Source organism: Orcinus orca, chromosome 6, assembly GCF_937001465.1.
Source record: "Orcinus orca chromosome 6, mOrcOrc1.1, whole genome shotgun sequence".
In the NCBI taxonomy this organism is placed as follows: Eukaryota; Metazoa; Chordata; class Mammalia; order Artiodactyla; family Delphinidae; genus Orcinus; species Orcinus orca.
In genome coordinates, this window is record NC_064564.1 from 80,122,797 (window position 1) to 80,147,305 (window position 24,509).

Genomic DNA, 24,509 nt, shown 5'->3' on the forward strand with positions numbered 1-24,509 from the left:
AGTATTACGTTCGTGGTTTTGGCTTTTCCTAAGGTTCACATATTGAAAATTTTTAAACTGCCTGCACAATAAAAAGCAGCTTGATATACATTTTAAAAGTAACTAGGAATACAGGAGCACAAACAGATGACAATAGTGCTCTACACCTTTACAGTTCTCAACTGCCTAATGAAGTATTAAAGAAGAAAACAAGCAGAGGTAGATGTGAGCCTGATGATAGGGAAAATGCTATTATTTTTCTGATTATAGAGAGCTCTTAGTCTGTGGTATGAGATTTCTTTTTTAATTTCTTAAGCAGCCTGTCACAGGCAGCTTCTCCCAGTGTATAGGAGTCGTACCTGTGTGAGTCACTAAAGAGTTGGGGTGAGGAATCAGTGAGGTGATAGTGGACTTCTGTGGGGCATACACTGCACCCATGACAGAAAAACTCCACAGAAACAGGCAAGGAAGTAGTATATTCTAAGTAAAGCCTTCCTAATTATTAGAACCCTCTTACAGTGAGCATATTCACACAGGTTTGTCTGGGGTTGTGGGGAGTGGATTCGCGTATCTAAATCCATACATGGGATCCCATGAGTGTGGTGTTGCAGCAATTCCTGGACCTTGTTTGGAAGGGATTCCAGTGGCATATTCTCTCTAGGGGTCCTCATGCTGTGGCTGTGCCTGTCGCTCCCCAAGCCTGCCACTAAATGTCCAAGTTTTGAGCAGGGTTGATATGCCCGAGCTGGTCTACACTTGAGCTCATGTGTGTAACCCCTGTGACCCACTACACCTGGAATTGTCAGGAATCGCTCTTCCTGTGAGACCTGTGAGGGGTACTGGTCCCTGGCTAGGACCTTCTCTTCAGCCATTACTGATTCACTCTGGAGGTCCCGTTGGGGAGATTTATCATGACTCACTATACAAGGTGCCCTCCCAGTGTGCCTTCTAACAAATACCCCGATTCCAGTGTCTCAGGTGATCACAGTCTGGTGAATAATCTTGGGAAGGAGGTTGAGTGGCATCTCCTTTGCATTTCGCAAATGATCTTTTAAAACGCACATCCTGCCATGGTTTCAGAATGGAAGCTTTAATCATTTACTTATCAGTCAGGAATTGTCCAGAGTGGATTTGCATTTCCTTTTGTGGCCCACTGTGATTACTTATTATTCTTTTTGAGCAGTATGGCATCCTAAATGCTAGAAAAGATGTTGTTGGAGAGGTAAGCAGACCAAATCAGTATAAGCAGGTCTTCTAGACAGGTATTCCTTTATGGTTGAAGTGCTATAACTATTCCCAAACAGTTTTAGCATGCTTGCAAAAGATTTTAGGAGATTCCAACCACCGAACCTGGACTGCAGTTTCTTCTGGTCACTCAACAAATATTTTTGAGTGTCTTCTACATACCAGGACTGGGGTATAGACAAATCTCTCTCTGCCCTCATTGAGCCTCCATTCTCTGTAACCTTGCTGCAGACCTAATGTTGGTCTGCAGACCCCTAGTGCCAGTGTCACTTTGGAGTTTGTTAGAAGTGTAGACTCTTAGGCCCCACTCTAGGCTGGATTTTTAACCACATTCCCAAGTGATTAGTATGCACACTAAAGTTTGAGAAGCACTACGCTAGTACATGTAAACAAAAACATAGGTGAGGGCTTCCCTGGTGGCGCAGTGGTTGAGAGTCCGCCTGCCAATGCAGGGGACACGGGTTCGTGCCCCGGTCCCGGAGGATCCCACATGCCGCGGAGCGGCTGGGCCCGTGAGCCATGGCCGCTGAGCCTGCGCGTCCGGAGCCTATGCTCTGCAACGGGAGAGGCCACAACAGTGAGAGGCCCGCGTACTGCAAAAAAAAAAAAAAACATAGGTGAGGTAATTTCAGGTGATTATGAATGTTGTGAAGAAGACTGTAATGGGCTGGAGAGTGACAGGGAGAAGGAGCCCCAGAGGATGCTGAGTGAAGTTGTCTGAGGAGGGGTCCTGTGGACTGAGACTGAAATGATGAGTAGGCAGTGAGCCATGACGAGGTCTGAGGGAGGTGGCTCCAGGCAGAGGGACTCTCCCTTACCCTTGCCATGCTTTGGTCACCCCCATTTTTTGATGCCAGGGTCAGATCTCTGGCGGGCCCTGTGGATGCACTTGCCTGCTGTGCCGGGACCTGTATGGTAGGGCACGTGTTTGGCAGGGCGGTGTAAGTGCAAACAGCGGAAGAGCAAAACTTTGCTTTTGAAAAGAGCTGACTGTTTTATTAAACAGAGAAAACAGTTGAAGGGGATGGAAGGGTACCTTGGCAGTGATGGCTTCAAAGAGTTGACATTTTATGTAATTGGGAGGAGGAAGAGGAAACCAATAGAGGTCATTCTAGAATTGAAAGGACAAGAGAAAAAGAAGTGCTGAGGAATATGGATATAGATGAAGATTTGTTGAAAAATGGAGATAAACAAGAAGGAAGTAGACAAGGAAGCCTTTAGCCCAACCTAGGAGTATAGACTGAAAAGTAGAGCATGGCTCTCAGTGTATGAAAGGTGGCTTGTTGCTTTCCTGGAGAATAGGTGTCCTTGATGAGAGCTTGGTAAGACCCTTTATTGTTTTTGTTTTCTTTTTGGTTTTATTCCAGTATTCAAATTCCTCTGTTTTCAGATATTTCTCACGTACATTGAAATCATTTTGGGGGAAACCAAGGTGAATATCTTCGCCTACTATGGGCACAAGGAATATTTGTGCCCTCCAACCATTGCTGAGAATGAAAATGCTTAATTGGAAATCCTCATTCAAGGCACCTGTACATTTATGTCAGTGGGAAAGAGTAGGGCAAAAAAAAAAGAAAAGAAGAAAGTGATTCAGAGACAGGGAGAGAGAGAAGAGAAATCAGAAAATAGCTGGCAGGGCTTGCTGTGTGATACACTGGCCCAGGAGTGCTGAGAAAATGAGCATGTGCAGAACCCTGAGTGTCTTGGTATTCGGTCATCAGGTTCTCTGACCACCTGGTTCTGCAGAGGCTGGGGTTAAGTCCACCAGAGAAAGGCGTTTGCTTTCCCTACTCCTGACATCCCACTTTTCCCGCCCATCTTTTTTTCCATTTTCCTTGCCCCACCCCTCTGGTAGAGCTGAGTATAACCTTACCATTGGTTCCAGTGTTTTTCAGACTTGAGAACCAGAATGATTTGACCTTGGGGTATTAACTGGATGTCTGTCAGGCAAAATGATTGTCATTCTCAACCGTGATAAAATATCACTCTTGACATTTGGAACAGTAGTTAAACACAATAACCAGAGCCCGGAAGATGTAGGTAGGATAATAGGTAAATATCTGGGAATTCCCTTAAAGACCGTCTAGAAAGCTCAAGAGGTGAGAGGAAGGGACCCTTTTTTCTAACCATTGCAAAAATGCTTCAGTAAGATACAGCTTCACCTTTGGGGATAGATGGAAATAGTTTCGTGAAATATAGGTATTCTGTGATACTCTCTGGGAAAGACCTCATCCTGTGTGTTCCTACAGTAGCACCTGAATATCTTGTTAGGACAAACAAGTGGGATACCTCAGTATATGCAGTTAATAACTGCATGCTGGGCACTTTAAAAGCACAATTGGCATGCAGTAAAGTAGCATAAACATGAGTTCAAAACACAAAGCAGATTGACATTGCTTGAGATATCACAATCAGCAGAATCATTGCTTTAGTTAAACTCACCGGGGAGGGGGAGTGGATAAAAAAAAATGGTTGAATATTGGCACTTTCATATCATTCAAGGTAATACTAATTGAGTACTCCGAGACAGTGTCTCTTTCTTGTTAGAGGAAGTGGGATGATGAGAGCTTTTACATACAGATTGTCTTAATACATCGCAAAAAAAAAGTCTTAGTAGTTTGAATCAGTCCTTTAGGGAACTCATAGATGTCCTGTTACATTGATTCTTACAATGTTACTACTTCATTTTATTGCTTTATTAAGCAGTATAAAATACTTTGTGCAAAATAATCACCTGTACCAAAATAACTTAGGCATCTGGTTTACCAGCTTGCTGGTGGTGCTTGACAGTACCTTTGATCTAAATCTCTAAGCCTTATTCCAGTCTGGCTTTTTTAAAAAATACAAAGAATTTTATTTATTACATGTTCTTACCTCTTTTGTCAAGTTGAAATTTGATGCCAAGATAAACACTGAGCTGCCAGTTTAGAGAAATAGTACTACTTGAATATTTCTTCCTATGTGTAGTCTGGATTTTTATTAAGTTGGGAAGAATTTCTCATTAGTCTTCTGACTTTTTAATCTATGGACAGGCAGGATCACTTCCAGAAGTTGTACTGTTTCTCAGATAATTTGGAACAAATCAATAACAAATCAAGATATTTTCGGATTGAAACAAAAAATTGCAGTCTTGGTTCTGTAGTGGTAAAAGGGGTTGAAGGAGAGGGTTGCAAGATTTATTTGTACTTACTCTGAAAAGCATTTCAGATAGAATAAGTGGGAATTTTTCTTCACTTTTTGGTGTTTAAATATAATAGATGGGTGTATGTTCTTGATAAAACACTTAATACAATACATAGATTCATCTTAAAACATTTTTCTGGCAAAGAAACTGCTGTACAAGAACAAATCAGTTGGGAAATGTTATTCTTTAAGAATGTTTTCTTGAAACTCTAATAGGTTTTTTGCCCCTCCCTCCCACCCCATTGGCTACTGAAATGGTTTCTTAGTAATGTTTTGTTACTCTGTTTTATTTCAACAATACTATATAGTAGTGTTGTTCCTATTTTGATGAGAGAACAAAAACACAAACATTTGTTAAACGAACAATTGCTTTTGATACTTGTCTTCGATAAAGTAATCTGTACTTTCTCTCAAGTTTATTACGTCATTAAAATAAAATTTATTTTTTAAGGAAGTCATAGGCAGAAATAATCAAAAATTAGATTTTTTATTAGGACTATTTGAGGGGATGTAATTCAATAAAAGTGTAGGCTTAACTAGTTTTTTGTCTTACTTAAATAACTAATTTGTTACAAGTAATAAAGAAAATATCCGATATTGTGTGCTTTAGTATTTGTTACTTTTTAATGAAGGGATTGAACTGTGGCATTCTTTTCAGTGTGTGACATTACTTTCCCATGATGCAAGGTAGTTAATAAATTTTGCAATGATTCTTGAGTTGGAGTGTGAAGAAAAAAGCGATAAATGGTTTTTCTCGCTGTTTGTCTGTTTCATCACTTAACCGGTCATGCTGCTAGTCCACTGGCCGTCACCACTTCGGGGTCGGTTAGTCTGTCCGCCTTCATGTGCCAGGTGCCAAGTGCATAACCAAGGGATTTCATAGAATGCCTCTTTTGTTAAGTTGCCTTTTTCTAAAAAATTTTGCCCAAACAGGTTTTTTGTTTTTTAAGTGGAATGGTCATTATTTTTATTGGTTCTTTTTATTGGAGGGTGGCATAAAGGAGGGACATTATAGAAGGAGGAAATAGAATGGTAGTGAATTAAGGGTAGGAAAATAGTACGTGTGGGACTTTTTTCTTTTTCATGAATATATTGATGGATCGAAGAAAACGTAATAGAAGTGTCAAAATTGTTAATGTATTTAACAAACTATGGCTGCAAAAACAATCATTTTGTTATATTTTGGCATGAACAATTGTTCTTTTATGGAGGCCATTAATCCTATTTTGGAATATCATGGGCATCTGAAGGCAATAGTTAGCAGTTCCATAAAGCATTGAATACCATGATAACATCCAGTAACCCTCACAGCTATATTTCAGAATCTCTGCCTGTTTAAATGGGCTGTGAATGTACTTGCTCAGGGATGCATGAGCCGCATCACCTATAAATTTGATTGGAAGCTACAGCACTGGCATAGGCTGATGGATAGCAGATTAGAGCCCTGATTAACCATGTGATTCGAAGACTGGGAAATATATTGTCTAAGCAAGATTCATCAGATGCAATCAGAATTTCAAGTGGTCAGATGAAATTCAAATGTATATTGTGGCTTTTCCTCCCCTGGTGCTTTTCCTCCTAGGTTGCCTTTTTTTCCCCCGTCTCTTTCCCCAAAGCTGAAAAATACTTCTTTGATGAATCTGCTCCTTACCCTAAAGCTGTCTGTCTGTTATTCATCAGAAAGCAGGTCGCAGTTCAGTGAGCAGAAGAAAAGATTTTAATAGAAGCTGTGCCAAGGGCTGTAATGCATCATTTTAGGGCCCTAATTACATTACAATGACAAATATCAGTGGTGACAACAGCAATAACCTACATCCTTTAATGGCTGTGCTGGAAAAGGAGTTTGGGCCCCAGCCATTAGATTAGACTCAGTTTCAAAACATAGGCCATTAGAAGTGTGTGTCCACAGTATTATTGGCTGATCGCTGAAGCCCAGTGGAAAGGCCTGTAAATAAATGATGGCCTCCCTAAAGCTGGGTCCTGTGGGACAAAAGAGGCAAAATTAGATGCCCATGGAAGCAGCAGTGTTTCCGAGGCAACTTTAGCTTTCAAAGTGAGGAATGACCCGCTTGATTTTATGAAATCTCACACACACACACACACACACACACACACACACACACACACACACACACACACACACACACACACACACACACACAACACACACACACATCCTACCCCCCTGCTGCCAATTAGCCTGACCAGGAAAATCCGTTGGCGTGACAACTTAAAGAAATTAAGAAGTCTTTTAGACAAAAGGAGACCTTTAAAGAAAAAGTTTGGAAGGTTTCTACCCCCTTTTTTCTGTTATGTATGTATCTTAACATACATGAGTCAGTAAAACGACTTCTTGGCTTTTCTACATTTATTTTGAAGGAAATGTAGATTTTTTTTTCATAGTTGCTCAGACTTAACATGGCCTAGGCCCTACATTAAAGGAGCCAAATAAGTACCTCTTGGTCTTTATTTTGACAGATGAGTGAGTTTCCTTAGGGTAGTTTTTGTTGCCTGGGTTATGTAGGCAAACTAGAGAACTCAGTTTTCTTATGTGCCGACACATTTTTCAACCCTCCTAGCAAGGGACTATTTTATTTATGTAAACAACATAATGAGGAAAATATGCTTGGCAGATGGTTCTAAGCATTAGAATCATCAGTTTGGTTTGCCCCAAAGTATCTCATTATCTTTTATTCTCTCCCCCTCCACCTCTGCCTAAAAAAGCTTAACAACCAAATGCCTCTGAGACTAGTGCTTTCAGTCTGGTGCATGCTGCTCTATTTTCTCAGCTCGCACTGGAATTTCACCCTGTAACCACTGTGGTATGTTCGGTCCAGGTGGAGAGTGGTTTGGTGATTCCCATTGCAGCTTTTCATGGTGGTTTAAGCATTCTTAAAGGATAGCTAAATGCTCCACGGGGCCAGGGCAGTAAATTAAATCAGGTCAGCACAGTTGGGTCCTTATTCACTGCTGCTTATTGGTACTGGGTTTTTGTCCATCCTGTTAGGAATGCAGGCTGGAAGGGAAAGCTTAGGTTTGAAACTTCATGGTGAATTTGTGTTTTCTCTTGGCTGGCAAAGTTTTTAAGGTGCTGGTATTTAAAAGATTGCGTAGCCACAAAGTCAGAAGGGTTGCTGATGAAAGAAGGAAACCTAGATTGCACAAGTGGAGTGCCGCTGTCATTCTGGTAATGACTTGGCATGAAAAGGAGAATTTTTGTCCTCCTGTAAAATGAGGAACTGACCCTGGATGGAATTTACATTAAGAATGTCTCAGGAATAGTAATTGCTTTATGTTTTCTGTCTCCCATCACTTCTTGCCTCTCCTTTTTCCTCACTCCATCATTAAAAAATAAGCTGTTTTGATGGATGTTAACTAAACTTACTGCAGTAATCATTTCACAGTATATATGTAAGTCAAGTCATTACGCTGTACACCTTAACCTTATAGAGTGCCATATGTCAATTATATCTCAATAAAACTGGAAAAAAAGTTTTTTGTGTATATGCGTGTAAAAACCCTGTTGTCTACATGTCACGTACTAACGTATATAAGGAGCCATCTGATAATGTAAATTAAGGTGAAGTTCTGGGTAGTTTTTTTTTTTTTTTTTGCGGTACGTGGGCCTCTCACTGTTGTGGCCTCTCCCGTTGCGGAGCACAGGCTCCGGACGCGCAGGCTCAGCGGCCATGGCTCACGGGCCCAGCCACTCCGCGGCATGTGGGATCTTCCCGGACCGGGGCACGAACCCGTGTCCCCTGCATTGGCAGGCGGACTCTCAACCACTGCGCCACCAGGGAAGCCCCTGGGTAGCTTTTTAAAGAAAACATAGTGGTGGCGTTTCTTTTTTTTTTTTCTTTTAACTTACTGTAGAATCCTATTTGTCTAAAATTTGAACACTTACCAAATTAATAGAGAATACGCTCTATTATCTGACATTATTGGGACTTTTGCAGATCTATAGTACAATGGTAATTAATGTTCCCAAGGTTAGTCACCATATATAAATAATTGCTTTCTGCTAAGTATAGGAGGATTTTAGCATGTTCTAAACCTCTGCACACTGAAAACCCTGGTGGGACACATTTGGAAATTTTAATGGTTGACAAAAACATGCCATTTCCCAACAGTTTATAACTAAGGATCTGAAGTAGTCAGCTCACCTGAGTTGGTTGGGTGCTGTTCTTTAAGGAGGTTGGGGACTTTCTCATGAAATCTCAGTGCCTGTGTTTAAATAAAGCAAAGGCTGCAAATGTCAAACTCCAGTGAGTTATTAGGTGAGGGAAGTTGGGGTATAGTGAAGAATGTATCTTTACCATCTAAATTCAAAAGACGCAAGGTTTTATGTAAATCCACATTAGAATGAACAGGGGTCCCGTTGAAGGCTTCTGAAAGCAGATTTCCAGTCATGAAAATTAAATTCCTTTCTATGTTGTCCTGGTGCTTGAAGGTTGACTTTTTAAGATGAATGCTGGTTAATAAATTGTGCTATTAATGTGGCACTGTTGTCACTGCCTCCTTTTAATGGGCTTGCTGATGAGAGTTTTCCTCTTCCTTAGGAAATCCGCCAGCCAGAATATAAAGTGTGTTTTAATATCATCCTGTTAATATTTCGGGAATTTGTAACCAGCTGACTGTTCTCTTTATTGCTTTCCTTTCCTTTTTTTTTTTTTTTTCTTTTCTTTTCTTTTCTTTGCAGGCAGAGATTGTCAAGAGGCTGAATGCTATCTGTGCACAAGTCATTCCTTTCCTGTCCCAAGAGGTAAGGCAGTTGGTTTCAAGCATTGGGCTGGAAGGTACCATTTCAGTGGTTTTGCAGATAAAACTGACTCCTTGGCCTCGTCTGTCTCTTGGTGTTTGTATTGCACATTTCTAAGATACAGTGTTCGCATTCCAACTTCTACACCTTATTAACATTCAGTGGAATATAATTGTGTTTATATAATGGAGTATTTTCTAATGTGCTAAGCAAAATTCAGGTGTTAAATCTTTTGCTGTCATTGGACTACGTAGTGTTGCTCAGAATTATGACTTTGTCATAATGGCATCTAATAGGGGAGATTGAAAAATTGCCCGGAAGCCAAGAGCTTGTTCTATACTTTTGTCACTGGGCATTAAGAGTTGCCAGAAGATATATCAAAAAACCTTTACATAGTAAACAAACTGATGTAACTTTTGGCTAGCAACTTCTAAAAAGTTACTTCTTATTACCTGATGAAGTCTTTACATTGTGGGTGCATTTGGGGAAAAGACACAAAAGATGGACTCAGTGGACTCATTTCTCTGAGTACCACAGACTTCACGCCTTGCCAAGCCCCCACGTGCAGCTCACTTTGCTTTCTTCTGCTCCCACTAGTGGAAGTGTGCACGCTGCCCACAGGTGCATACATGGTGGAATGAGGAGGTGCATTTCTAGTGCATGGTGGCTTTTTTTTTTTTTTTTCTCCTCCTCTGCTTGCTTGCTTGCTTGCTTGCTTTTAGTAGTTACAAAGTTTAGGTGCACCAGCTGGAGAGAGAGTTTTCGCTTCTGGACTACTGAATCCTTCATTTGCTCAGGTAAGATCAGCTGTGAGAAGGAAGAAGCTAATAAATGGAATAGCTGCACGTCTTGCAGCCACAGTGCTTGGTGTTGTGGGCTGGAAGGCACCGAGGCATTTCCCTCCTTCCCTTCAGTTGTGTCACTGCTTTTCAGGAGAACGGTTCACCCGCCTGCCTGCCAGTGGGCATGCGCCGAGGTTAGCATGCAGCCGGTGTTTGAGCGTTCCTGTGTGTTATAGATATGTGGATGGATCCCTATCTGACTTCTTATCTGGTCTGAGCTGGGTTAGACCTCAGTAACCATGAGGAACTTTCATGGGAATGTATCCTTTGGGGGCGCTCATATTCACAAACCATGGACCTAAGTTAATATCCTGAACTCAAATGCTCTTCTGGATCACAAACAACAAAGGAAGTCTTTCTCGTCCTTTAGCTGTGACCACAAAACCACTGCCCACTAGATTCCCAATTACCTATTTCTGCTCAGGATCTGCTTGTTGACTAGATTACGTGGAGTGCTGAAGGAGAGGCAAGGGGCCTGTTTGCATTTCTTTAGAAGTCTGGCTGCCCTTTGCCTGATCCATACCAGCGTGTATTTCTTCTTACTTTAAGCAGCTCTGCTTTATGGAGGTGGTGAATGGGAAGAATGTGTAACCCACCATGCTGTGACCAGGCTGAGGTGTTGTTCCCCAAGGCAGAGGGAAAAGTTTGAATTTTCCCTGGGGGGGGGGTATTAGATTGTAGGCTTCTGAAGACACAGACTCCTACACATAATCACCAGTACAGCTTATTCCCATGGCATTTTTGCAGGATCTGTGGGGTTATGTTCAGATGTGGGAGGAGATCTTGGGGTGTTGGTGGAGCTAGCTGATTTGCCAGTAGGTCGTTTTCCCACATGAGTTATGTTGTTTGTGTGAGCAGGCCCGGTAGGAGCAGACTGTAATGGTAGTGGTGCTGAGCAAGACTGGACTGGAATTAATTGGCTAAGGAAGTCGCACCCTGTGGAGGAAAGCCGTGGGGAGGTACTGGCAACTCCTTTTCTGCCTTAAGCTGGGAGGATAGGCACCATAATCTCACTACTTACTGTTTATTTCCCCAATACTTTTGACATTTCTTGGTTGAAATCCTTGACATGTGTAATGGATGACCTGTGTCATGGTTTTCTAAATGCTGTTGCTGTGTATATCTTTTCTTCTGCTTGCTTTGGATTTAATTGGCTCTTCTGTTTTTTAGTTTCCTAAGGTGTGTGTATATCTTTTAATGTGTGGGCAACAGACATGTTTGTTGCCCCGTCCAGTGCGGGCCTCTCGGATGTTTTGTGTCTGAACCCTGCCCACCTTGTTTCCTCTTCTGGGCATTCTGTGAGCATCGCACTACTTGCCTCTACCCTGAGGCAGATGGACTGTACTCTGGAGGGAGGGCAGGAGGCAGGTTATTAGAGGAAGATGAATTCTATTTCCTGTCTCTTCAGAGACGTGCAAAATCACTGTTGCATGGCTGCAAGCGTCACCTGGTGCTAGGACTGAAGGCTCTTAATCTGATCTTTTAACACTGGCTCTCTGTGTGACAGTCTCACTGCCAGAAGGGCAGCTGCGGCATTAGAATTTATTTTAAAATCTTTTTTTTAATTTAATTTTTAAAAACATCTTTATTGGAGTATAATTGCTTTACAATGGTGTGTTAGTTCTGCTGTATAACAAAGTAAATCAGCTATATATATATACATATATATATGTATATATATATATCCCCTCCCTCTTGCGTCTCCCTCCCACCCTCCCTATCCCACCCCTCTAGGTGGTCACAAAGCACCGAGCTGATCTCCCTGTGCTATGTGGCTGCTTCCCACTAGCCATCTATTTTACAGTTGGTAGTGTATATTATGCCCATGCCACTCTCTCACTTCATCCTAGCTTAGCCATCACTTCATCCTAGCTTACCCATCCCCCTCCCCCTGTCCTCAAGTCCATTCTCTACATCTCTGAATTTGTTCCCGTCCTGCCCCTAGGTTCTTCAGAACCATTTTTTTCCCCTTAGACTCCGTATATATGTGTTAGCATACGGTATTTGTTTTTCTCTTTCTGACTTACTTCACTCTGTATGACAGTCTCCAGGTCCATCCACCTTGCTACAAATGACTCAATTTCGTTTCTTTTTATGGCTGAGTAATACTCCATTGTATATATGTGCCACATCTTCTTTATCCATTCATCTGTTGATGGACACTTAGGCTGCTTCCATGTCCTGGCTATTGTAAATAGAGCTGCAGTGAACACTGTGGTACATGACTCTTTTGGAATTATGGTTTTCTCAGTGTATATGCCCAGTAGTGGGATTACTAAGTCATATGGTAGTTCTATTTTTAGTTTTTTAAGGAACCTCCATACCGTTCTCCATAGTGGCTGTATCAATTTACATTCCCACCAACAGTGCAAGAGGGTTCCCTTTTCTCCACACCCTCTCCAACGTTTATGGTTTGTAGATTTTTTGATGATGGCCATTCTGACTGGTGTGAGGTGATACCTCATTGTAGTTTTGTTTGCATTTCTCTAATGATTAGGGATGTTGAGCATCCTTTCATGTGTTTGTTGGCAATCTGTATATCTTCTTTGGAGAAATGTCTATTTAGGTCTTCTACCCAGTTTTGGATTGGGTTTTTTGTTTTTTTGATATTGAGCTGCATGAGCTGCTTGTATATTTTGGAGATTAATTCTTTGTCAGTTGCTTCATGTGCAAATATTTTCTCCCATTCTGAGGTTGTCTTTTCATCTTGTTTATGGTTTCCTTTGCTGTGCAGAAGCTTTTAAGTTTCATTAGGTCCCATTTGCTTATTTTTGCTTTTATTTCCATTTCTCTAGGAGGTGGGTCAAAAAGCATCTTGCTGTGATTTATGTGATACAGTGTCCTGCCTATGTTTCCCTCTAAGAGTTTTATACTGTCTGGCCTTACATTTAGGTGTTTAATCCATTTTGAGTTTTTGTGTATGGTGTTAGGGAGTGTTGTAATTTCATTCTTTTACATGTAGCTGTCCAGTTTTCATAGCACCACTTATTGAAGAGGCTGTCTTTTCTCCACTGTATGTTCTTGCCTCCTTTATCAAAGATAAGGTGACCATATGTGCATGGGTTTTTCTAGGTGCTTTCTATCCTGTTCCATTGATCTGTATTTCTGTTTCTGTGCCAGTACCATACTGTCTTGATTACTGTAACTTTGTAGTATAGTCTAAAGTCAGGGAACCTGATTCCTCCAGCTCCGTTTTTCGTTCTCAAGATTGCTTTGGCTATTCGGGGTCTTTTGTGTTTCCATACAAATTGTGAAATTTTTTGTTCTAGTCCTGTGAAAAATGCCAGTGGTAGTTTGATAGGGATTGCATTGAATCTGCAGATTGCTTTGGGTAGTATAGTCATTTTCACAATGTTGATTCTTCCAATCCAAGAACATGGTATATCTCTCCATCTGTTTGTATCATCTTTAATTTCTTTCATCAGTGTCTTATAATTTTCTGCATACAGGTCTTTTGTCTCCTTAGGTGGGTTTATTCCTAGGTGTTTTATTCTTTTTGTTGCAATGGTAAATGGGAGTGTTTCCTTAATTTCTCTTTCAGATTGTTCATCATTAGTATACAGGAATGCAAGAGATTTCCATGTATTAATTTTGTATCCTGCTACTTTACCAAATTCATTCCTTAGTCCTAGTAGTTTTCTGGTAGCATCTTTAGGATTCTATATGTATAGTATCATGCCATCTGCAAACAGTGACAGCTTTACTTCTTCTTTTCCAATTTGGACTCCTTTTATTTCTTTTTATTCTTTGATTGCTGTGGCTAAAACTTCCAAAACTATGTTGAATAATAGTGGTGAGAGTGAGCAACCTTGTCTTATTCCTGATCTTAGTGGAAAAGGTTTCAGTTTTTCACCATTGAGAATGATGTTGGCTGTGGGTTTGTCATATATGGCCTTTATTATGTTGAGGTAAGTTCCCTCTATGCCTATTTTCTGGAGGGTTTTTATCATAAATGGGTGTTGAATTTTGTCGAATGCTTTCTCTGCTTCTATTGAGATTATCATATGGTTTTTACCCTTCAGTTTGTTAATATGGTGTATCACATTGATTTATTTGCATATATTGAAGAGTCCTTGCATTCCTGGGATAAACCTCACTTGATCATGGTGTATGATCCTTTTAATGTGCTGTTGGATTCTGTTTGCTAGTATTTTGTTGAGGATTTTTGCATCTATGTTCATCAGTGATATTGGCCTGTAGTTTTCTTTCTTTGTGACATCTTTGTCTGGTTTTGGTCTCAGGGTGATGGTGGCCTTGTAGAATGAGTTTGGGAGTGTTCCTCTCTCTGCTATATTTTGGAAGAGTGTGAGAAGGCTGAGACTGTCCTCAATTCTTTTCATTCTTTTTCCTTTATTCTGTTCTGCAGTAGTTATTTCCACTATTTTATCTTCCAGGTCACTTACCTGTTCTTCTGCCTCAGTTATTCTGCTATTGATTCCTTCTAGAGAAGTTTTAATTTCATTTATTATGTTGTTCATCATTGTTTGCTCTTTAGTTCTTCTAGGTCCTTGTTAAATGTTTCTTGTATTTTCTCCATTCTATTTCCAAGATTTTGGATATCTTTACTATCATTACTCTGAATTTTTTTTCAGATACACTGCCTATTTCGTCTTCATTTGTTAGGTCTGGTGGGTTTTTACCTTGCTCCTTCATCTGCTGTGTGTTTTTCTGTCTTCTCATTTTGCTTAACTTACTGTGTTTGGGGTCTCCTTTTTGCAGGCTGCACGTTCGTAGATCCCGTTGTTTTTGGTGTCTGTCCCCAGTGGCTAAAGTTGGTTCAGTGGGTTGTGTAGGCCTCCTGGTGGAGGGGACTAGTGCCTGTGTTCTGGTGTATGAGGCTGGATCTTGTCTTTCTGGCGGGCAGGACCATGTCCAGTGGTGTGTTTTGGGGTGTCTGTGAACTTATTATGATTTTAGGCAGAATGGGTGGGGTTGTGTTCCTGTCTTGCTAGTTTTTGGCATGGCGTGTCCAGCACTGGAGCTTGCTGGTTGCTGAGTGGAGCTGGGTCTTAGCGTTGGGACGGAGATCTGTAGGAGAGCTCTTGCTGATTGATATTACATGGGACTGGGAGGTATCTGTTGCACCAATGTCCTGAACTCGGCTCTCCCACCTCAGAGGCTCAGGCCTGACACCTGGCCAGAGCACCAAGACCCTGTCAGCCACACAGCTTTCAATGGCTCCTTCCTCTCTCTGCTTCCCCATGCAATGAATCTTCTTTTCAAAGCCAACACATCTTTGAATGCCACGTCTGAAGCAAGGTCCTGGAGCAACAAGCCACCGTGTGCGGCTGACTGCAGGCAGGACATCTAAAATCTTTTTATTTAAAAGGTAAATGATTGTATTTAGAGAAAAGAAAAACATTTCCTGAAGACTAGTGCATAAGCTACAGGACAGTGGTTGGAGGGGTTTTTTGGAGTTTGGCAGGAACAAGAAGTAAATTTACAGACATCTAGATAAGTCTATTTTTAATTTAGCTCCCATGTGCTGACTAATGTACCTGCTTAATATTGCTTGTGTCTAGTGTACCACAGTTTCTAAAATTAAAAAAAACATGTACTGAATGACAGCTGTTGAACAAATTTAGTTTTAACTGCAAGACATTTTCTGGGGAAGTAAGTTGTATAATTGTAGCTCAAGGACTCGAAGTGTGTCTATGTATGTAACATCAGAGAAAAGTATTTTCCTATTAGATTTCACCAAAACACTTTAAAAAATTATAGCCAATATCTATTTTAGTGATGTGCTTATTGCACTTGTGTACAACCACTTCCAAAGTTCCAGGCATTAAACAAAGATATTGCCAACTCTTTTCATTAAGTGAGTAATTGTCACTTACAGTTCTTAAAATTTCACAGGATCCTTAAAATCAGGATTTAGAGAAACCTAGTGAGTGAGTCCTCACCTGTCTGAAGCTGTTCTTTTCTCCCACTTGCTTTTGGCTTCTAGGGATGGGTAAGACTTTTCGGAATTCTGCTGCCCTCAGATTTCTTCTGTAAAAGGCAAATCTCAAAGCAGTAAATGGGAAGTTCTTCTCTGTCTCACTTCAGGTCTCATTTGCTGAGGAGGAACTCTAACCAACTTCCTGTTGGCAGTTCCCTAAGCAAGAGATGGCCAGGGATGATGACAGTCACATCTGGGTCGAGTCCTGGCTTCCGTGTTACAAATTGCATGGCTCACTATAACCTAGTTAAGCTGGGTGACCTTTAGCAAGTGATTTGCCTCTTTAAGCCTCAGTTTCCTCATCTGTAGGATGAAGTTAATAATAGCATGGAACTCATATGATTGCCGTGAGGATTCCCTGGGATTGTCTGGTGCAGCTTAGCACATAGTAACCAGTGGCTCCTGAGGTTGGCTGGCAGTAGTACTAGCTGCAGCAGCAGCAGCCGAGAAGCCCAGAGTTCCCTTCTCAGAGGACCTGGAGCCAGCCCTCCCTCCCCTTTCTAGTCATTGCCCTTTGGAAGAGTGTGTATTGTTTATCTTCCTCTCTGATGTGCTTATAGGGGAAAAAAGTATCAATTAAAGCAACCCAGGGCTGTGAACTAGCTAAAAATCTCCATGAGGCATATTAGGTGGCCTCAAGGGTGATTCTCTTCTAGCTCCCAAAATTAATTTTCCAATTTAGCAAACGCCCGTCTCTCCCCAACCAGCAAGCAAAGATCCAAAACATGACAACTCTTCAAGGTGTTCGCGCTGTAGAGTTCGCCTCGGAAGACACAGTGATTTTGGATGGGGTCTGTGTTCTACACACATTGTGATCTAAAAGAACAAATTTCTCAGTCTAGTTGCGGGACTGGCTGTTTTCAAAGTACCTGGTGGCTTAGTTGGAGTTAGTTTTGTTTTTACAAGTAGTTTGTGTGGATGGGTTCTGTATCAGCGATTTCAGGATATAGCATGTAGACTCTTAGACCTTAGTGAGCACTCAGCAGAATTGAAGGATGCCAGTAAGTACTGACTTATCTCCAGTGCCCTCCAGCCCCCCTTTCCAGGAACATACCTTTAGGGCGATTCTAATGTAGGTTGAAAACTATGCACCACTTGTTACACCCTGGCAGCAAGGCACAGTGTTCCTGCTAACTTGGAATCAGACCAACTCTGCATCTTACTGGCTTTATATTGGGAAAGTTGATCTGTGAGTTGTAATACTTCTGTAGATGGTGAGAGTAACCCCATTTTTACAATGTGTACTATATGTATTAAAATGTAAAGCACTTTGGATAGTAAATGCCAGTTGTTGTTGTTGTTGTTTTTAACCTTTTCTGGGAAATGAATTTTATTCCGGCTTATTTTGGGTCCCAAGACATTTGGAGAGGAGGGAGGGACTCGGTAAAAAACGGGGAAGAGTTGAAGGTAATGTCCGTGGGTGGGCGGGCTGACTGGCGGTCTTCCCGTGAAAGAAGCTGGGCTCGCAGCTCCAGGGGCTGCTTGCAGCAGTGGGCGGTTAGCTCCGCACAGAAGCTCTTCCAGAAGGGCAGGGATAGTTAATTTTTTCGGAAAACCTGTAAGTATCGTACTATCCTGTTAGATTAAGCATTAACTAAATGTTGGGCACTAGCTGAGGGTCTTACTTAGAGGACAGTTGTGCTTTTTGTACTTTTTTTCCCTTGGGTTATAAAATAGTTTATTTTTGAGATGGGCAGGGTATGGTTTGTGGTGACTAACAAGGTTTTCTTAAGATGTTTGAGAACTTCAAACCCCTAATAGGCTGTAGGTCAGTAATGTATTACACGATGGTGACATATTACGTGATAATTTAAAGTCTTCTTTCCTCAGAGTACCATTTGTATTTTTCAGAAACTTGTTGCTCCCCTAACAAGGAGCAGAGTTCATTGGAAGAGTTATCTTATGTGGGAGGCAGTGTGATAAGAGCCTGAGGTTAGGCAGACTTGGGACCAAATCCTGGCTTAGCCACTTGCTTCTTTTATCATGTTGAACACAATACTTTATTTTTCTGGGCTGCAGTTTCCTCATCTGAAAAATGGGATACCTGCACAATAGGGTTGTTATATGAGGACTAGTAATAATGTGAAAGACCTAGCTGGGTATTGGGCTGCTTTAACAGAGATTAAAGGAACAGTGGTTTAGGCAAAATAAAAGTTTGTTTTTCTCTTACACAACAGTTTGCATAGAAGCAGCTGTAGCTAATTTGGGGACCCCACGATGTTGTAAACTCAAGTTCCTTATATATTGATGTTCATCGTCCGCAGCATCACCATGTCCTGCCCCAGCCAGCAGGAAGGATGAGAGAACTTGCGCTTCTTCTTTGAAGGTCACGGTGTGGCTGATGCTCACATTGTTTGCTCACTTTGCAGTGGCCAGTGCCTACTTACTTGCCCATAGCTAGCCGCAAGGGAGACTTGGAAATGTAGTCTTAGTTGAGGATGCCCACCTAAAACTTAAACTAATGTAATAGAAGGGATATCAAGGGATAGCTAGCAATTGCTTCTAGACACAGTGCTGTGCACAAAATAAAAATAGTGAGCATTATTATTATTACCAGTGTTGATTTGAAGGGAAGTCACACTGACCCAGTGGTGTATCTTTATGTGACAAACTCTAGCTCTGACTGTATAATCAGCACAACTTGTATTTTAATCTATCACGTAAAATATAAAATAATGCAAAGTTCTTGTTATAGAAGTCTCTTCTAGGGTCTGAATTGTAGGGAAAAAGAGTCACCCATCAGGCATTCTTTATCATTCATACATGCACAGGGGGTGAAAAGGAACCCCCATGAACAGTGATAGGCCCTGTGGGCCATCTAGGTCTAGATACACAGCTTATGTTTATGCCCATATTTTTAAAAGCACAAAGATTTTTGAAGACCCCTCTCAATTGAAGGATGGAATATAGGCGATCACTCATAGGACTGCCATATTTTGTAGTAGACTTGCTGGAAGGAACATGCTGCTTGAAGCTGAAAAAGTTATTGTTAAGGAAACCGCTTCTCATAAGTGGGACATTTGTGAGTCCTTAAGTTATAGTTCTTTTCCCCTCATCTATCTCAGACATCCTCTTTTATGCATATGTCTTGTCCTCAAACTGGAGAACATGGGATCAACATTTTTGACAGTCTGCCTCCCCTCCAAATCATGAAAGATATATTGGATAAGTCACTCTTGGTTTTGTGGAATTTTAAGACATCTCAGAAAAAGTAGCTCAGATTCATTGCTTTGCAGCATGAAACTTGATCCATTTTTAATGTCTTGGGCCTAAAACCATTTCCAGCCACAGCCTGAAGTAACCTGAAATGTATGTACCTTACTGGACAGGGTGAGAGAACAGAAGGTGGTTCCTTATGACCAATGGCTTCCTAATTCCCATTTATCAAACCCATGGTCATCGTTAGATCTGGAGAAATGGCATTATCCATCTTTAACCTTGTTTTCAGCAGGTTGTTACAACTAGTTTCTAGTCATTCAGTGCCAAGGAGGTGATGGATATTGCCCTCCTCCCCTAGTCCTCTGCAATTCCATAGCTAAATTTTCTTGTTCCTTGAGTTCTGTAAGCAGAAGCAGGCTTTTTGGAGGCTGTGGAGGAGCCCAGATTGGAGTGAGCACTTCTTTTTGCCTTGCATCTGTGAATATTAGCAAATGAAAAAAAAAAATTCAAATCATTCTTTTGAGCATGTTTAACCAAAGTTCTCTGATGATTAGAATTTTTAGGAGTGAAAATTTTAAGCCTTCTTTCTACTTTTATTCTTATATTTACCTAGAGAAACGGGAACATTCCAACTTAAATTCTTTCTAGTGCAAATTTAATTTTTAATTTTAACTAACTCAAAACTGTGTTTTTATTGCCTTGTTAGCTTTTCTAATGAGCAGTAGTTGTGTTTTCTCCAGAATTCTGTAGATTAATTTAGGTGTTCTACATTGCATTTAAATAGTAGAAAATAATACACAATTACATAGTAGTGATAATGTGTATTTAAGTTCCAGTAGGCTAAGATAGCCAGTCAAATCAATGAACTTCTATTTTGGACTTTGCATAAATTTGATCCTTTTAATTTGATGGGAAACAAACCCTTTCGCTGTGTTATGAGATACGGTTGTATGTCAAGTGCTGTTTATTTGGCACCTGGCTTAATATGGCACTGAATTATTCTGAACCACATTTTGCATGTGTAGAATAATCATGAAATAGAAGTTGAAAAATGTGATCAGTCACTTTCATATTGTGCCTTAGGGAGGAAATGAACAAAATACAGTGGTTACATGCACCGGTGGTAGTGTTCTCGCCTCATAATGGCACCAGGTTAACTTGTCTTACTGCTGTTAACTTTGTAAGGAATCAGTGGCTCATGAGAACATGGTTTGATGTAGGAGAGCTTGGCTGAAAGCACCAGAGATCCCCTGACACGTATGCAGTGACACCCGTAAGACCTGAGATCATTCATTAAGGGCCAGCAGCCTTTACGGGACACCTCTGCTTCCCAGCCAGGCCATTTCGTCAGTGTTGGTAATGTGTTCTGACAGTGTTGTGTATCTAAGGAATGTCCTAAAGTGACTAATACACCTGGAGTGGGGCTTTAGAGGATCTGGACCAGTTTTCTAATTTTTACATTGGGCGGCCTTCCATTTAAAATGTTTTTTCTCACAATACTGAGTGAGGCATCAGAGAGCATAATCCTGTCCCACGTTCCATGGCTGACAGATTGACTTGTTCTGCATGGCCGTGTGTTTGGTTGACAGTTGGATATTTGGTGAGATCCTTATGGCCTGCTTCCCCTCAGGAAATGAAAGATGGTTCTCAGGAAGGAGAACTTTTTTCTGCAGGTTTAAATGTGGGCCTCCTTCCAAAGGCAGCAGTGCCAACTCTTATCTGTATGTGTCTAAAAACATTAGTGTGTATTTGAGAAACTGACTCATTTCTTTGACTTTCAGTTAGGTAGTGGTTGGATTATTATTACTGGACTTAAGCTTTAAGGTACCTTAAGTTAGAGCTGCATTGTCCGGTACAGTAGCCATAGCCATAAGTAGCTAGCTAGATTTAAATTAAAATTAATTAAAGCTAAATGTGGTTAAAAATCCAGTTTCTCAGTCGCACTAGCCACACTTTGTGTTCAATATCCACCCATATGCGGCTAGAGAGCACAGATCTAGAACGTTTCCAGCATTGCAGAAAGTTCTGTTGGAAAGCTCTGGACGCGTAGAGCTTATTGGACATATCAGTGAAGAATGCCTTGCCTGCATATGAATGAGAATGAAGAAGACAAGGCCAAATGGTCAGTACGAGAAAGACTCGGGCAGCACTTCCCAGGGTGTCTCCTGAGAGCCTTAATCCGAGCTCCATAGCCAAAGTTGTTTGGAAAGGCCTGCGTACATCTTCACCCTCTTTCGAGATTCGAAGCTCTGAGAAGGCGAGCAGTTTGCCAGGTATTAGCCAAATTACACCTTGTGAATTTTAAAATTGTATTTTGTATAAGTAATAACCTAATTTCTTGTGGGCCTAAATAACATTTCTTGGGATACCATTTAGGAAAGACTGACTAAAAGAGTTTTGGTTAAATTTATAGCTCATTTGTGTTAGTAAACTTGGTAGACTTGCTGGAAAAGGCTCTGACTTAATGGATGTGGAGTGACACTTCTACTTGGATTTGATCTGCTCAGGATCAAATTGTGTCTAGTCACATTGAACACAGCCAGAGGAGTAGCCAGAAGGATGAGCGAGTCTCCTAAAGCCAGTGACCTGGGGATATTTAACCTGGAATAGAGAAAGTTGAAAACATGCATTATGCCATTTTCAAATACCTGAGGGTGCACTACTGTGGAGGAGAATTTAGAGACAGAATCGTGTGGGAAGTAGTTAGGGAGCAGTCTTCTCTCCTCCAGCCACTCATTCTTTCTCTTCCTTGATAGACGAGCTTCTTTATCCTTCAGGAACCGTATCCAGGCTGTTCCCTTTGCCTCCAGTTCTTTTCTCCCTGCTTTTCACTCGCGGAACTCTTGGACATTCTTCTGGTCTCAGTTGTCCGGTCCACTTCCTTACGGAATCTTCCTCCAACCCTAAGACTTGATTAGATATTTCTCTGATGAGTGATTTCGTAGCATCCTGTCATTGTCTTCATGGAAACTATCCTGCAACTGTAATTACAAAGCCTCTTGAATGTTATTAATTCACTGTCTTGTTCATTAAATCCTAGTTCCTGCCACAGTGCTTGGCACACAGTAGGTGCTTAATAAATAATTGAATGAATGAATAAGAAAACAAAGCCTTTCCTTGATGCCTCAGGAAATGTGCTGACCGTTCCTGCCAATAATCTTCCCTAGTCCTTTAAATCCTACATTCCTGTATTGTAAGACGCTCTCTGTGAATTGTGTAAGGAGGGGGGCCATTACCTCTTGCTCACTTTTGCATTTCCACATGTCAGGATAAGAATTTTAGTTCATTTTGCATATCTATCCTTACTACCCCTATACTACCCCTGTCAATAAGAGGGATTTTTTAAAAAAATTGTAAGTTGTGATAAGAGTTTTTTAAATTAAAGTTTTTATTACAGGTACCAGGCTATTGCCATGCCTCAAAGTATTGGCATGGCAGATACTGTCCTTGTAGTCTCTTCTGAGAAACATACATTCAACATCTAAGGTATATATATATTCTAGTGGTTTGTTAATGCCAGTTTCTCAGCAGGCTTTGTTGGACTTATCATAAGCTTATATTGTTTTAGTCTCTTTCGTGTGGAAAAAATATTCTTAATACTTTGAACAAGTGCAAAAAGTAATTTGATGATGATGAAAGTAAGTAGGCAAGTGATTTAACGTACAGATTTTCATTTTACTGGTCTTTTTTTTTTACAACCATGCTTGTATTCCTTAAATCACAGTATTTTATTGAGATGTAATTTATGCATCATAAAATTCACTCATTTTTTTAGGTGTACAATTCAGTAATTTTTCGTAAATTTACAGAGTCGTGAAACCATAATCAGAATCTAGGTTTTTTGTCCGTTCGTTTGGATTTTTTAAAATTACAGGTCACAGTATTTTAAAGAATACATATTTGAGGTTTTATTTCTTTAATTTTTTCTCTCCTCCAAATCCCAGTTAGAGGCCCCTCTCTCAGAGACCCTTGGCTTGTTAATGTACTCCTAGTGGCACTTTATCTGGTGGTGCTGGTGGAAAGTTCAGATGGGGAACTCGTATCTGAGTGAGCAGCTTGAGCAATGACAGAGGCCACAGGACTCTTCCTCCTGCAGATTTACCGGGTCTAGAGTGGCTGTCCCCACTTGTGGTGAGGCCACAGAGGAGACCAGCAGGAAGTGGGAGAGGAAATGAGACGTGGGTGGAGCGGGAGGAGAGGGGCGGATGGGGAAGGGGAAGAGACGGCAGACTCATGGGAAAGCCTTCACGGTTCTAAGAAGATGTGAAAAACTTGCCAGATTTTCTGAGTCAGAGAGTTTATATGTTGAAATTTGAAAATGGAAGAACAATGCCTCTTTGGGTCCTATTGCGAGAGTACTTTAGGGCTTCTTCTCCTAGTGTTCATTTTTTTCTTTTGGGATCATTTGCCCTTCTTCATGCTGCTTCAGTGTGTGGTACAGTGTTACTTGTGGCTGAGTGAGCAATGTCCGAGTGTTTCTGGTGCTTTCAGAGCACAAGGGGGGAGGAGGCATTCTTTGCCTTAGGGAGCTTCCGTTCAAAAAGTCCTTAAGCACCACATGATTCACGGTTGTAAGCAGAAATAGGGAAGTAAAATCCTGAACTACAGGTAAAGTTCAGATATGGTATTAGCCCATGGCCATTGCCAGGAGAGAAAAGGAAGGAGCTGAATCATGACTTCCATTGTCATTTTAGCTTTTTAGCAAGAGTTTCTATAAAAGCATCTGGTGTCAGTGTTAACGGTTCACTGGTGTGTTTCTGGTTTTCTCAGTAAATGTACTTGATTTTAATGCCAAGTCAGAAAGATATCCCCACTGCCTAAGGCATCTTTGCTCATCTTGGCAGTTGGAATCTAGTTTATGAAGCAAGAACTGAGCGATCTTTGTGGTAGAAAGGCCCTAACTAGATGTATTTTCTGCATTTCTGTCTCATGGAACTGTTCTTTGAATACTTAATGTAAAGTAGATGATATTTCAGTAATATGGAGAGGTATTTAAGTAATATGCAGAAATGGCGGAGAGTAAGAGCTTTTAAAAACTTTAATTGAACTAACGGATGTGTGAATGGAATGAGAGGTATGCATGTTGAATAAGTGTACATGTGTTCTTTGGCTTTCAGTTTCATGGAAGTTTTGAGCAGCCATTGTTGAGTGTTGGAAAGTAAAAGGTAGAAAATTCCATAAAAATTTTTGTCCATAAACTCACTTTGAATATTAGATAATTCCCAGAGTCATCCTACATGCTTTTTGTTTGTTTGTTTGTTTTTTCTGCTTTCCAAGTACTGCTAGTTTTCACTACCCTGACAACCAGATTTGTCCTAAATCTAAATACGAGCTCTGTGCTTGGCACATGGTAGATGCTCAATAAACATACATGGTCAGGTTGGCTTCAAGAGAGAACAGC

General features: G+C 40.9%; 1 protein-coding gene across 10 annotated transcripts in view; it reads left to right on the forward strand.

Moving 5' to 3' along the window:
- TLE4 (TLE family member 4, transcriptional corepressor) overlaps positions 1 to 24,509 on the forward strand; it is a 155,360-nt gene that overhangs the window by 24,781 nt on the left and 106,070 nt on the right. For 6 of the 10 annotated variants that reach the window (XM_049711645.1, XM_049711646.1, XM_049711652.1 and 3 more), the window contains exon 5: positions 9,107 to 9,169. The exons of the other annotated variants lie outside the window; for them this stretch is intronic. In XM_049711645.1, coding sequence (XP_049567602.1) covers positions 9,107 to 9,169 — 63 coding nt within the window. The remainder of the gene's footprint in view (positions 1 to 9,106; positions 9,170 to 24,509) is intronic. 10 annotated transcript variants of the gene reach the window in all.